The 14655-nt window shown below is 35.3% G+C and overlaps 1 protein-coding gene across 1 annotated transcript in view; it reads right to left on the bottom strand.

The window, feature by feature from the left end:
- npr2 (natriuretic peptide receptor 2) overlaps positions 1-14655 on the bottom strand; it is a 111981-nt gene that overhangs the window by 76353 nt on the left and 20973 nt on the right. Inside the window, exons 5-6 of the mRNA XM_088910540.1 lie at positions 13982-14076; positions 3711-3846 (exon numbers count right to left, since the gene is read on the bottom strand). Coding sequence (XP_088766666.1) covers positions 3711-3846; positions 13982-14076 — 231 coding nt within the window. The remainder of the gene's footprint in view (positions 1-3710; positions 3847-13981; positions 14077-14655) is intronic.

Below are 14655 nucleotides of genomic sequence, written 5' to 3'. Positions count from 1 at the left end.
TCAATGAAAACCGGTGTGTGTGTCTCTCCCTGCTGGATGTCCCTCTCACAAACTGCTGAATGAATAAAATAATTTTATTGAAAACGCGTTTGCGATTGTCTGGTATTTAATTTGGTCCCTTTTAACTGTTTTTCGATCTACTGTATTGCTTTGAGATGCCACTTTTAAAGGCGATATGTAAAATAAAGTTTTTTATTATTGTTATAGAGAAACATGATCAGATTTTCCCTGGTTCAGAAAAAAGTTCTAAAGTGCTACACATAACTTTCTTAATTCGATGTATTTAAAGCAGTGAACTACTGTAGGTGTCACATAACATTCAGAAATACAATCACGTATTTGACAAATAAAAACGATTATAATCTAATCCTTCCACATTTGATCCCAAAATCCCAAGAAATATAAATCTTGACGGGTAGAAAGCTATGCTGAAAGTTTATTAAGATACTTAGAAGACAAAGATACTGTATCAATTTATGTTGCATTAGCCTGATTATGATTAAAAAACACATATAATTAAACACGCGTTTGCGATTTAAATCAGAACACGATTTAAATCAATATAAATGTTTATATTGTAACGCATACTGTCCAGCCTCCATTTCTCTATAAAAATTTACTCTGTTGCACACACACACACAATAGAAGCAGGAACCACTGTCAGAAGGGAAGATATGTTCAAAATATCGCAAATATCGATCATGTTGCGATATTTTGAAATATAAAAGTCAATTGATTGTCCATAATATCGCTATTCTATTTTTTCGAAGAAATGTTTGTTAAAAGAAAAGTCTAGCACCAGCTGGATTCGAACACACAACCTACCAGCTGGTAGTCACGCACCTAGACCAGTCGGCTACAAGACAGCTCGCATGAACAGGCAGGCGAAACAGCCCTACACAGCCCTGTCGCAGCACACGAATACCGTTATTAAATTCTTTAGATACGCGATTCCATATTATATTAGCAGAAAAGCTTAAAACTACCACTTTTTCACACGCTATTTCACATGCTAGTTAAATACTTCGATGCTTAAAATCGTTAGGGAGAAATGGAATACTGGTGTGTATTTTTCCTTTAAAGTGCCGATTCCTGGAATCTGACTGGCTGACACCCCTCTGAAGTGGTTCCATAAAATCTGGTATACGGAAAAGAAAGCGTTGATAAATACAAGTGTCTTTTAATACACTCTTTGCTGTGCTCTTGAGGATCCTTGTGATATTTTAAGCTCTAGTTGAATGATAGGTGTCGCATTTTAAATCATTTTCGTAGTTAGAAATTATGAAACGCCCTGTTAAAAGCAAGGAAGTTTTTATGCCCGTTGAAGTAAAACAAAATGCCTGACAAAGTATGGCTTGGACAGATTCCAAGTGCTTGTACAAATGTGCTAAAGAAATTAAACTTTGAGTATACAGCTTGTCCAAAGTCATCCATTATTAATACTATTAGTAATATCTTCAGTAAAGGCTTTGATGCATAAATATTTCTGATAAAGGTAGGTTGTGTACTTTTGTCCAACTGAGCAATCTTGCTTTCATAAAATATACCAACATTTTAATGACTGATGATTAACATGCTGTAATACACAGTTCAAAATTAAAGGCTCAAATGCTGTACATGAGAGGTTAAGCTCCCCCTGGCGGTTTTACAAGGCGACGCTGGATAGTTAACCACGTGACACCACGTTAACTGCGTCATACCGCGTGATACTGCGACACGCCCACCGGGGTATGCCGCGAAATACCTCACTCATTTTGAATGGCTGCATCTGTATACACAATAACTTCTAAATCAACTCCAATCAACCTCACAAAATTACTGAAATTTCCAGGTATGTGCCGTGCCATGTTCTGTGATTCAGAGCAAGGCAGCAAAACTTCTGGTGACATGGTGCAGACTTTTTATATTCTAAACAAGCACACTTATGAATACATCTTTTTTAATCCAATAGAAATATTGCTTTAGATTTCAAAATGGTTTTGCCAGCAAATACTACTTGTTAACTTTGCATGCAAATCATGTTGGAACATTTCTGCGGTGAAATGTCTGAAGCACAGAAATTTCCAGGTATGAGTACTGCTATATTGCTTTTATTGTCTGCAGTTCAGAATGAGGCAACAAAACTTCCAGTGAACTGGCCCTATTACATTGTAAAGAAGCATGCCTGAGAATGCATCTCTTTTGTTACAACTGTGTTGTACATGTATGTTCATTGGTTGATTTGTATGAGCAAAAATGGAAGAAATAGCATTTGGTCTGAGAACAAGTTTTGGTTGATTATCTGAAAAGAAAAAAAAATCATATTATGAACTGTCCGGTTTCACAACCATTGTAAACTCCAAAGCTGAGAACATTTCAAACCACATGTACTATCCCAAATTGACAATATTTTTAAACCAATCTATTTTTGTTGCAATAAAGCATATGATTTAGATCATCAAATTTTGCTATTGTAGTAATTTATATACAGTATGTGATGTTATTAAACCTACACATACATAAAAGGCAACATGTTTTTTAGATACTTTATCTAGACTGCCAATTTGAATGAGTGCAAATGAATTGAATTCAACATATCGACTTTGAAATGATTTTGTCAACAAATACTACTTACTTGTTAACTTCTACTTGCTAATTGCATGCAGATTACGTTGGAACATTTCCAACTTTGTGTCTTGACACCAGGTTAATTAATTTGCACATTGCTTATAAATGAGAAGTGATGGCTAAGTTTTGATCGAAAGTTGTTGTACATGGTAGTGTCACATCTTGTGACCAGTTATTTTTCTACTGTTCCAGACACAAACTACTCATTTGACAGAAAACAGCAGCAGCGCACCACCTTATAAGGCCTATATAAGTTTTCCTTCATGCATACAATGTTCACGTATTGATATGAATCCAACTGAACATGTGTGGGACAGATTGCGTTGACATATTCAACATCAATATCTTCAACCACAGACCATGACAAAAAGTTTTCGTAAGTTGTTCATCTTCACTGAACTGCTGTCCTACACACACTTGAGAGACATCTGTGAGTTAATGCTTTGTTGACTTTAGGCATGTATTGGGCCATATGATCACCACAGGTACTTAGGCAACAGTGATTCAAGATCCTCAATTATCACAATTTCTGTTATCTGGCAGCTAATTTATACACATGTAAACTGGTTGTTTCCTCTGCCTGTTGCATTGAAAAATGATTTCAAACAAAATATGTTACATATGAACCTTCAGAAAACATTTCACTTAGCACTAAGCGTAGCAATTTATTTTTAGAATTACACTTTGTATGTGGCTAATAAATAAACATGGCTACCCAAATCAATACATAAACTCATACACAGTTCTGCAACATCAAACCTTACACACATTTCTGCACCATGCAAAATCTACCGTATAAAAATGGTGCATACTCTTTAAAAATCATAAAAACAATTCTTTCTCATTAACTACTGTAAATACGCAAATGCTTTAAAACTTCTTAAAGAGGAAATTTAGCAAACTAAATTAGTTTAAATGGACTTTTCTTCATTTCCTGAGTTAAAATAGCTTGCAAGCCAAAACTGTGTGAGTGCAGTCGTACTGGTTGAACATCAGAATATTTAGGTTTTTTATATATTCAGAAGTGCATTACAAATTAAGACTGTGAACATTAAAAAGCACAAATCCCCTGTTTTGATATGAAATATCTGACTGTTTCCTACCTTCATTAGTGCAATAGTCCTCCATATTGAACACACATGGAGGATTATCCAAAGGGGGACTTCCCTTAGGCCAGTGAATTTTCTCAGTTGAAGACCAGATAATTTCTTTGGTTGTACCATTATAATGAGCCACCACCTGCATGAGAAGAAATTGTGAAATGTATTACAGCTGAACTTGAACAAAGCCATTCAGTGTGAGTCAAAAACTAATGGTTATTAGTGTGTTTCTGCATTTTTATTTTCATTTTAAAACATGTATTTGCAGAAATCTATAATAATAAACTAAAAATAAAACTTTATTTTTTCATTATCTCACAACAAGTCAGAAGATTGCAAATTATTATAGATAATTCAAAATTCAGTTGTGCAACTCTAATTACTTTACACTTTTCTAATTAAAAGGAATTAAAATACAATACTTTTATACTTGTAATATGATATACTCTTGAGATAAATAAGATAAAATAGCTCTAAGACAATGTGATATCAAATAACACATTTTTCACAAAAATGTCAAAGTTTTATTATTTATTATTCCTTAAAACTTTCAGATACATAAGCAATCTAAAATTGTATATAAACACAACAATATATTGGTACTACCAAGAATTGTATAGCAATATAGCAATATAAATTTTGTTCTGTATCAAAATGTCTTAATAAAACTGTTTTTATCTCAAAAAGCACTTCACAAGAGAAATGACACCTTTATATGCACTCTATTAAATTCCAATGATCTTTATATGTAAAACAGCTTTTGGGTAAATACAAGTGCTTTCTTATCCTTTAGAATCAGAAGTCACTTGTACAAATGGTAAATGTGAAGAATTATTTAGCCCAGTTCAAGACATTACAAGAAAGGGATAGTAAAAATATTTTAAGTAATTAAGGAGATGTATGAATACAGGCATGCAAAAAGAAAAGGTTTATTCAGACCACTTTGTAAACACTGCAGAGGAACATTTGTATGTTGTGATATTAAACACAAAGGCCTACAGCTGGTGCAAGGTACTGTATGCCAATGCAATTCAGACATGAGTAAATTCCTGTGGTGTCAGATTATCCAGAAGAGCACCTGTCTGAGGCCAAGGTAGACTTTTATTACACAGCACTTCAATGAAAGTCAAATCTGGTGTTCTCCAAAAACTGTCCAAATATACTGCATTGAGCTTGTTTGAACTATCAAAAACTGCTGTGTCATGTTTCATGCTTGACTCCATCATCCACCTTGTGAATGCTATGGACACACATATTTGCAATGTGTCTACACAAGCAAGCAATATGTAATAATGCAGACCTAGAAAACAAGACTGAAGGAAGATTACCATATATACTGTTGTCTCTGGAAAATTAAAATTCAATCCCAGAAGCCTTTTTTGGATGTACAACGCCAAAGGGTGTGGTCCACCATGTGCCATAATAGTGAACACAACCAGTGAACAAGAAAATCATTGATTGGTGTTTTATCACAATTAAATAACAAAATGACATAGTTCAAACCACTTGAAGAAGACTCCACAGACGAAACATTGTGTTTCTTTCTTCTCTTTTCAGCAAGGAATAAACCTTTACTTTCTCCTTTCCATAACAACATGACACTGCTTAAAACTGAGAAAAAAAGCTGTGTCTTTATTAATACTTAATTTTAGATTTAGTCTCTATATCTTTACAATTTATCAAAAAATAGCATCTTATTGTTAGTGCTAACAGTAACGTTTTTTATCCATTAAATTTTTATATCTAACACCTTTAAAGCACCTTTTAAACCTACACAAAAATGCACCTTTATTAACCATTTCCTCATTTCTGTCCATGACACCAGTCCCCAAACTGATATTAGATAAGTATTGTTATTAGAAAACAAGTATGGTGTCATGTGGAATTATTGCAAAGGAATTCACATTAAGGTTACTGTAGAGTTAAATATCAGCTGACTTGAAAAGCTTAATAAATTCCTCAGTTTGTGCTAGGTCTGTAATGTGAAATGTATATGATATCGACATTCATTGTGCTTGTTGCTAACTTCTGTCTTTTTTACATCTCTGTTAAAAAGGATGTTAAAATATTTCATGACAGCTGTGATGCAACTTCAAACATACTAGGAAAGCGCTAAGTATTAACCCTCAAAAATATCTATTTAAAATATGACATGTGTCACAGCATGTTGCTGGTGTGAGTTATAATCAGATATATTGAAATCAAGGAGACTGGAGCACCTTGTTTAACTGAGTCATACTGCTTACATATTGTGCTTTGACCAATGTTCCTATTATTCTTACATTACAGTCTCCCATTGCTTATTTTTTAACTACATAAAAAACCTGCACAAGGAGAGCTCAGGTATCTTTTCAGGCAAGTTCTTATTCAGTCCACAGGCAAATGTATGACTTACTGTTATTTGGATGAATGTTTCAACTTTGAGTTAGCTTTCTTTGGAAAAAAGCATTCGATGGACTAAAGCCTGTGAGAAGTGAAAGACTGTGGTTCAGCGAAGATAAAGAGTGAAAGCGTATAAGTACATATCTGCGTGACAGTTTAAATAAAAAGTGTGCCCTCAGAGACATCTGGATGACTAAATGCCTTAGAGGTGTACAATTAATCAAAATGAAATGACCATCAAATATTTTTTGATTTTGTTACCTTGAATTTGTTATTTTTAACATTTAATGATTATGACCATGTGGGCAGAACGGTGGAACAGGGGTTAGAATTGCTGACTCACAGCAACAAAAAGCTCTGCTATCAATTCCTCTGATACTATCTGCATAGAGCTTTGTATGTTTTCTCTGTATTCACGTAGGATTCCTCCAAGTGCTCCGATTTTCTCCCACCGCCCCAAAAGACATGCTGATGGGTTAATTGGCTCCTGGGAAAATTGTCCCTGGTTTGAGTACGTGCGTGTCTGTGTTTGTGTCTCTGTGTGCCCTATGATGGACTGATGTCCACCTTGGGGTGTATCCTGCCTTGCAGCCCTAGCTTGCCAGGATGGGCTCTGGCCCCCCTACAACCCCATATTGGATACAGTGGTTAGAAAATTGATGGATGAACTATGGCCATCTCATTGTCTAATGTCTTTGAGGATATTAGATGATTTAAAAGCTTTCTCATAATAACATAACCAGATGTTTATCTCTATTTGGTAGGTAAGTAGTGCTAACAGTAGTGTAGAAATGAAAATAAAATTACATATTTCGTGGGAAAATATACAAATTTTGTATTTGCTATAAAAGCAGTATGCATGAGGTAGGAGTTTTCTGAACAGACTCAATACTAGGAAATGTCTTAATATTCATAATATGATAAGCAAATCTCCTTAAAATGCTTTTTTTTTTGCTGTTCTGCCTTTAAGAAATACATTAAACACTGACATTTGCAATTGTTTCTCAACTTCTGTTTCTTAATATGAAACTTTAAAAGAACACAGCAAAGATACTGTTTTTAGAACTCTTAGCATGAATTTAGGAGAAATACATTTTAAAAGATTTCAGTTTATTGTAAAATAAATCATGTACTCATCTGAAATAATGATGTAATTTGAAATATTTCTTTCAAAACCCTAATTATGATTTACTGCTCTTAAACATTTTAGATTATTTTATTTTCAATATGACATGATGAGGAGATGTTTATTGTGATATGTACTGTGCATGTACTTTGAAATTCTTATTCGTGCTGATCTCTCAGGACATACACAGTACAGCCGACACTACATCACAACATAATGATAATGCAACCAGAATAATAAACATGTAGTAGTGAAAGAAAAAACAACAGCATTGTAGACCATGCAAAAAGTGCATAGTGTAGACATGCATTAAGTCTGAGGCATTGCAGTTAGCTGTTAAGGATTCATACTGTAGTAGGATAGAAGCTGTTCTTCAGTCTATTGGTCCGTACTTTAATAGTGTGGTGCCTCTTGCCAGAGCGCAGGGGGGAGAACAGTTTGTGGCTGGGATGATTGGGATCCTAAATGATGGATTGACCTCTATTGTGACAGCGGATGGCGTGAATCTTACCAATTGATGGTAAATCACATCCTATAATCCTATAATCCTATAACCCTTTGTATTGCGTCTTTGTCATGTCCAGAAGAATTGCTGTACCACACAGTGATACCACTAATGAGGACACTATTTATGGTGCTGTGATAAATGTTTTTGAGAAGCTGCTTTCCCATACTGCATTTCTTTAAGCACTGCAGAAACAGACAGTATTTGCAGACTGTCTACAGTGTTGTGAGACCAAGCCAAGTTGGTGGAGATCCGCAGACCGAGAAACCTGAAGCAGCTGACAGTTTGCACTGCTGTGCCATCAATGCTGATTGGGGTGTGTCTCCCTCTAGGTCTCCTGAAGTCCACAATGAGTTCTTTTGTCTTGTTGACATTCAGGGCCAGATTGTTGTCAAGGTACCATCTTGTAAGATACACCACCTCACTCCTGTATGTGGACTGTATGCCCGATAATTGCAGTGTCATCTGCAAGCTTAATAATGTAGTTGCTGCTGTAAGTGTACAGTCGTAGATGATCAAGGAGTACAGTCTAAGAATGAGACAGCAGCCTTGGGGAGCTCCAGTGTTTATGATCACTGTAGAGGAGATATTTTAATTTTCACCATCTGAGGTCTGCTTCTCAGGAAATCCAGTATCCATTTGCAGATGGAGTTGCATACTGTAAGTGCAGAGTTTTGGGACCGGCTTGGCTGGAACAATTCTGTTAAAGGCCGAGCTGTAATCTATACATTATCCTAACATAGGTGCCCAGGCTGTCTAAATAAATGTTCTAGGACAGTATGTAGTGCTATACAACAGCTGACCTTTTTGGGCGGTAAGCAAACTGAAGTGGGTCAAGGGAGTCTGGGATAGTACAATTTACAAAGGACAGTATGAGGCTTTCCAGGTATTTCATGACACTGAAGTGAGTTCCACTGGGCAGTAATCGTTCAAACAATTTACTTTGGGTCTTCTTGGGTTGTGGCACAATTATGGTTTTCTTGAAGCACTCTGGTACACTAGGGGCGGTGCGGTGGCTCTAGGGGCAGTGCGGTGGCTCTGTGGCTAAGGATCTGCGCCTGTGGCTGGAAGTTTGCCAGTTTGTATCCCACGACCGGCAGAGGAATCCTACTCTGTTGGATCCCTGAGCAAGGCCCTTAACCCCAACTGCTCCAGGAGCTCTGTATACATGGCTGACCCTGCGCTCTGACCCCAAGCTTCTCTCCCTGTCTGTGTGTTTCATGGAGGGCAAGTTGTGTTATGTGAAAAAGATAAATTCCTAATACAAGAAATTGTATATGGCTAATGAAGTGATCTTAAAACTGACAGAGACAGAGAGAGGTTAAAAACGGCTGTTTATATAGGAGATAGCTGCACAGGTTTTAAGGACAGCAGGGGAGACACCATCTGGGACAGCTGCTTTATGGGTTTTCACTCTCCTAAAGGCTCTACACACCTCATGTTAAGAAAACTGTAATACAAAGTGCCCTGATTCACTGGGAGCCTTGATAGTGAGCTTGGTGTTCTGAGCCTCAAGGCAGGAGGGAGTAAAAGGTGTTCTGTTAGAGATGCATCAGCAGAGGAAATACAGCTGGTGTTGCCTTTATAGTTCGTAATAGCCTCCAAGCCTTGCCACGTGCGCCTTGAGTTGCCCCAAATCTGTTTTTCTAATTTGTCCTTGTGTTCCTGTTTGGCCAGTTTAATAGCTTTCTTCACATCGTACCTTGATTTTTTATACAGTTCTCTGTCACCGGATCGGAAGGCAGCAGACCTGTTTGTCAACAGGAAGAAGGAGCACGAAGGTGTGGTTAGACGTGGTTAGACTTCCCAAATGTACAGTAGATATGAAATAGATATGATAATATGAAATAGAGTGGTATGCTCCTTTAATGCTCCACTATGTTATTGCCTCTAGTGGGCACAGAGACAGTGTTGAAAATACTTTGGTAGAACTTTTTTTAAGCTGCAGTGGTTAAACGTCCCCCGCCATGATAGAGACAGCTTCCGAATGCGTGATGGCCTTGGCAGGCGAATGAATGTATACAGCAGTCAGACTAACAGCCATAAATTCTCTCAGTAATTGAAAAGGGCAACATTTAATATTGAGGTATTCCAGAGTACATGAGCAAGCTCTGTAGCAAGTTTCTACATCAGTGCACCAAAGATTATTAATTATGAAACACACTCCACCTCCTTTCTCCTTGCAGGTAGAATCAGCTGTGCGGTCCATTCTATAAAGTGTAAATCCAGTGGATTGTACAGCAGTATGGGTGACATTGGATTTCAGCTAAGTTTCTGTGAAACAGAAGATGCAGCAGTCTCTCAAATCGTGCTGAGTATTGATGCGAAAGTGAAATTCATCGATCTGACTGTCCAGCGATTGCACATTTGCAGACAGGATGTTTGGGAGTGGGAGCAGGGAGGCACACTGCCAGAGCCGAACTAACATGCTACTTCTTTTACCCCACTTTCTTTTGCGTTTGTGTCAGTGTTTGCTCTGTGCTTGAGAAAAAAAGCTGTGTACTTCTGATTTCACTAAAATCCGAAGCTCTAAATCTCATATCCAGGAGTGTTTGTCTGTCATAGGTGCTGGTTGTACTCATATTTTTTGCACAAAAAACGAAACATGAAAATAAACAACATAAAGGAGAGAGATACATGCGAGATGTTGCCACGTAATGGCGCCACCTTGAATTGTCAATTGTGAATACACTGTGAATAAAAAAATAAATAATATTTTTTTTTATTATACTCATCGTTTTGAAATATTTAAATACATATTTTCTTATCTTTAATTTTCTTTTACGATATTAAGACAACCTTAACCATTACAATGAATTAATGAACTGCTGAAGGTCATGAAAGCAGTGTCAGACATAAGGTTTTATATCAGTATAAGACCTATATATAACATGACATGTATTTACTGTACATGTGAAATGAAGAGGTTTCGGGTGTTTGGAGCTAAAATATGTTCAAACTATAAGGAGAAAAGAGCAGATTTCCATTAAACTGAGTTTGTAGTACACAAATTGCAACATTCTTGTTTTTCAACAGATATGGCCAGCATTGTTTTATTTACTGTATCTTGAGACTTGCTGAGTGCATGAAAAATATCCTTCTCAGGGGGTGCCACAAAAAACAAAACTTGCATCATTGTAATTTATGGAAATAACCATTTCAATAACATGTTCCAGTATAATCATAATGAATGAATTTAGTAGGAATGTAAACAAAGCAGTGAATGTAAGTTACATCCATTCCAATTGCCTGTTTACATGTCTTCATCTGTATGTTATTCTTTCTTAACTTAGAATTTAAGACGTTCTCAAAAATAAATTTTGGATTTTTGCCGCAAGAAAATTTAAATAATTTATTTTAAATCTTACTAAGCCAGTGGGTTATTTTTTCTCAAGATGCCTTTCAAGAATTTCCCCTCTACTACATGGTTATAAACAGGTACTGGCAGTAGCAAGTCTATCTTCAATTAGTTTTAGTTAAAGTTTTCCTGAACTGCCCAATGATTATATGCAAAACCTTAAAAAGGTGCAGGATTATAATTAAATTGGCTGAATTAGGTAAACATACTTTAACATAAATTAGTTAAGAGAATGACTATTTTGGAATATCTGCAATCAATAAATCAGAAATGACACGAAAACATTAAATTTGATCGACATTTAGCACATTTCAAGCTTAGAGAAATTTTTTAGACATACTGTCCAACTCTAAATAATATTGCTCCAGTACGGTTTGTATTGTTTGTGATAAACCACTGAGTAAATGCATGCCACTTGTAACTTTGGATTTAACCCCCTAGTTGAAAAGCATGTCAATAAATAGTTGTGTTAAGAAAAACTGATAATGATTAATAATAATCTGCCATTCCACTTTAAACAGTGGAAAATCATTCCTTTCACTTTGACTATCTTTTAGTAAACTGAAAGCCTTTATGGCTGACAGTCCATGTTTGTCAGTCCAAAGTTCTAGCTTCATTTTTAGTTCCATTCTTTTGTTGTTTTTTTTCAGCAACGGCAGTAAGAAAATTGAGATTTTATGGGCGGATATTGCTGATGGAATATATAGATGGCATTTGTGGATATAAATAAAAAATGTCTAGAAGTTAATTAGGACATTAAGCATCAGGAAAGGAATTTGACTCTGGAAATGAGCACCGCACTTTGGTAAGAAGGAATTTGCAAGAACTGATTTCAATCCTTTTGGATTTTGTCTCTTTTTGTGTTTAATTTCTTATCACTTAAATACATTTTTATTTCAAGCAACCTTTGGTTGCCCATTTGAAAATGACCAGTAATCCACCTTACAAAACCTGAAAAAGCCTATGTAAAAACAATCATAAAAACATAATGAATAGTATAAATTAGTTCCTTTTCAGTCCTACTACAGATGTGTTGCTGATAAACAGCTTGTTGAGTGCCAGTACACAAGTAACACAAGTCTAGTACTTGCTTTAATATTTGAAACTTCCAAACAGGCTAGGGCCAAATGGTACCCTCTTATTATGAAACTTTTAAAGTACAGGCATTATACAGTAAGTATCTCTGTAATTCTTTGTTATGCATCAAAAGTCAGCAATGTAGGTGGTTTGTGGATTATTTTGTTCCAGAAATGAAAGTACATTGTGAAGACCAAAACCTAATTTAAAAAATCTTCTCATTTACAATGCTATTACACTTGACTTAGATTAGGAATTGTTACCACCACACAGTACATCACTGATCTAACTCATGGATTGAGGTTATCCCAGATGTACATACTGGGGACAACCTGTATATACTGTATTAGTTCTTTATTAGCAGCAAAAGCAATCAGTACCTTCCCCACCTTTATACAGAGATTCTTCATCATTTTTTTCTGGGCTAGTAGGACACTTATAAATTACAGGTTAGGCCTACAATAAAGTGTTACCCAAAAACATTTAATTTGGTAGAATGTATATGTAGTGTAGATTTTATTGTTTTTATTGCCATATATAAATAAGCAACTACAGGTAATTTGAAATACAAATAATTTTTGGGAAGTCATTCCTATACGTTTCCTTGTAGAGGGAAGTCAGGTATGTGTTAAATCACATTTTTAATTTAAAAACTTAATTGGAAAATTGACTTGAACACATTCAAGAAACAAGAGTTTTAAGTACAACCATTGGGAGTTTTCCTCCTGTATTTTTGGTTAACATTTTGGTTTAATTATATGTGGTATCAGACTTTAACAATGTTTTTGGTTTTCAAACTGCACATTATTCAATTTATGTTATAACGTAGTCTAAGTGCCATGTTCTCCAGCATATGGTTTATATTATGTCACTATTGCTCTAAGGATAATGCTTTTTAATTTAATCATTATTTGTGTTTATTTCTTTTTTTCATATAATTAAAGTTTTTGTTCTTTAAATCTTATAAATGAGCCAAAATGACAGATCAGTCAGTATTCCAAATAGCACAGAAAATCTAAAAAAATTATTGCAATAAAAGTATCGAATGCATACGAAGGCGGGTTACAAAATTAGAATAGTCTTAAAGTTCAATTTTACATTTAAGTAACAAGAGTCAATGAGGAAGCATATGTTTATGTCCTCCCTGTTATAGATTTTATTTGAAAACAGGATTTTAGTTACTAAATGCAAAATTAATAGTATTGTATTTTCTACCAATTAGGTTTGATTATTCGGTATTCATTGTTTTGTGCAATTAGACCACATTACTTCAAATCAAGAGAGGGTCTCTAAATCCAAGTATAGAGGTATGGAGGCATTTTAAGAAGGAGCTATGATACTTGATTAATTCCACATATAGCACATACTGTATAAATATTTATGTTCATGACTTTTGCTAATATATTATAGGCTTCCTGTTCTTTTCCGCTAACCAAATATAATTTTGTTTTAGCTTGCCATGGATCATTTTAATTCAGTGAGATAACTTTAATTCTTATCAATGTGATTCTTCATTATAAAAAATCTAACACATAATGTCTAATATAACAAGTTAAGAAATGTTTATCCTCATACCTAACGGCTTATTTTGCGGCATGTTAATCAGATTTCAACAGATCACTACTTGAAAATCTAAATAATACAATAAGTATTGATTTTGTTGGACAGCTGAAAACAGTTGGACAGTGTTACACAGGTTTTCATGAAGTCGGGTAATACGGTGCTATATATTTGTGCACCACTGCATGAAAATGTCTTTTGAGCTTTAGGGACCTTTCTTTCACAAACACCAACAAGAACAACCTCTTATTTGAAGAGAGACTTACCCCATATTGGCCAGTTTCCACATTCGTCATGGCCCACAGGTTGAAATCAATGTTTCGATCATTATTTTCATCTGTGATGACAAGACCTGTGACACCTGTAAAATCAGGAAAGACCCCATTCAAGAAGCACTGTCACATGTTTAAACAGGTTTAGGGTAATTATTAAGGAGGGTGTAGGCTATAGATAGATGTTCAGATAAATACAGTATATTAAATCATTACTAATTGTCATTTGAGATCAATCATTTTAATTGTCTAAGTCTAAAATTCTTAACATTTAAAATTTCTATGCTACTTAAACCTTCATGCTGTGTTTTGTTTAACTGAAAACCAGAAAAAAAATTGACATAAGTGGTCCATTTTAAAATCCGAATTATATTGGACTCAGCCCATTGAAATGCCACAAAGGTTCTTTCTAAGTAGAGCTCCACACTGGGATTGTAGGGTTGGCAGAAAGCCCATGTCTGTAGGTGATGCTGATCACAGCAGAAGGCTAAGTACACATTTTAAAGGATATCACACTGTCATGCTCCTTTAAGGGAACATACGTACCTTTTCATTTAAAATAGAAAGGATTATGTAATGGGGCTCATGCTTAGCAGTGACATATGGTGAAAAAACTTTATGTCCAAGGAGATAAACATAGTGTGTAAGGGTGTAGTGGGTTTTCTTTT

The sequence above is a fragment of the Atractosteus spatula genome, chromosome 3, assembly GCF_055471065.1.
Source record: "Atractosteus spatula isolate fAtrSpa1 chromosome 3, fAtrSpa1.hap1, whole genome shotgun sequence".
NCBI classification, from domain to species: domain Eukaryota; kingdom Metazoa; phylum Chordata; class Actinopteri; order Semionotiformes; family Lepisosteidae; genus Atractosteus; species Atractosteus spatula.
Note: the sequence above shows the minus strand (reverse complement) of the source record. Positions and strands in the feature narration are given on the sequence as shown.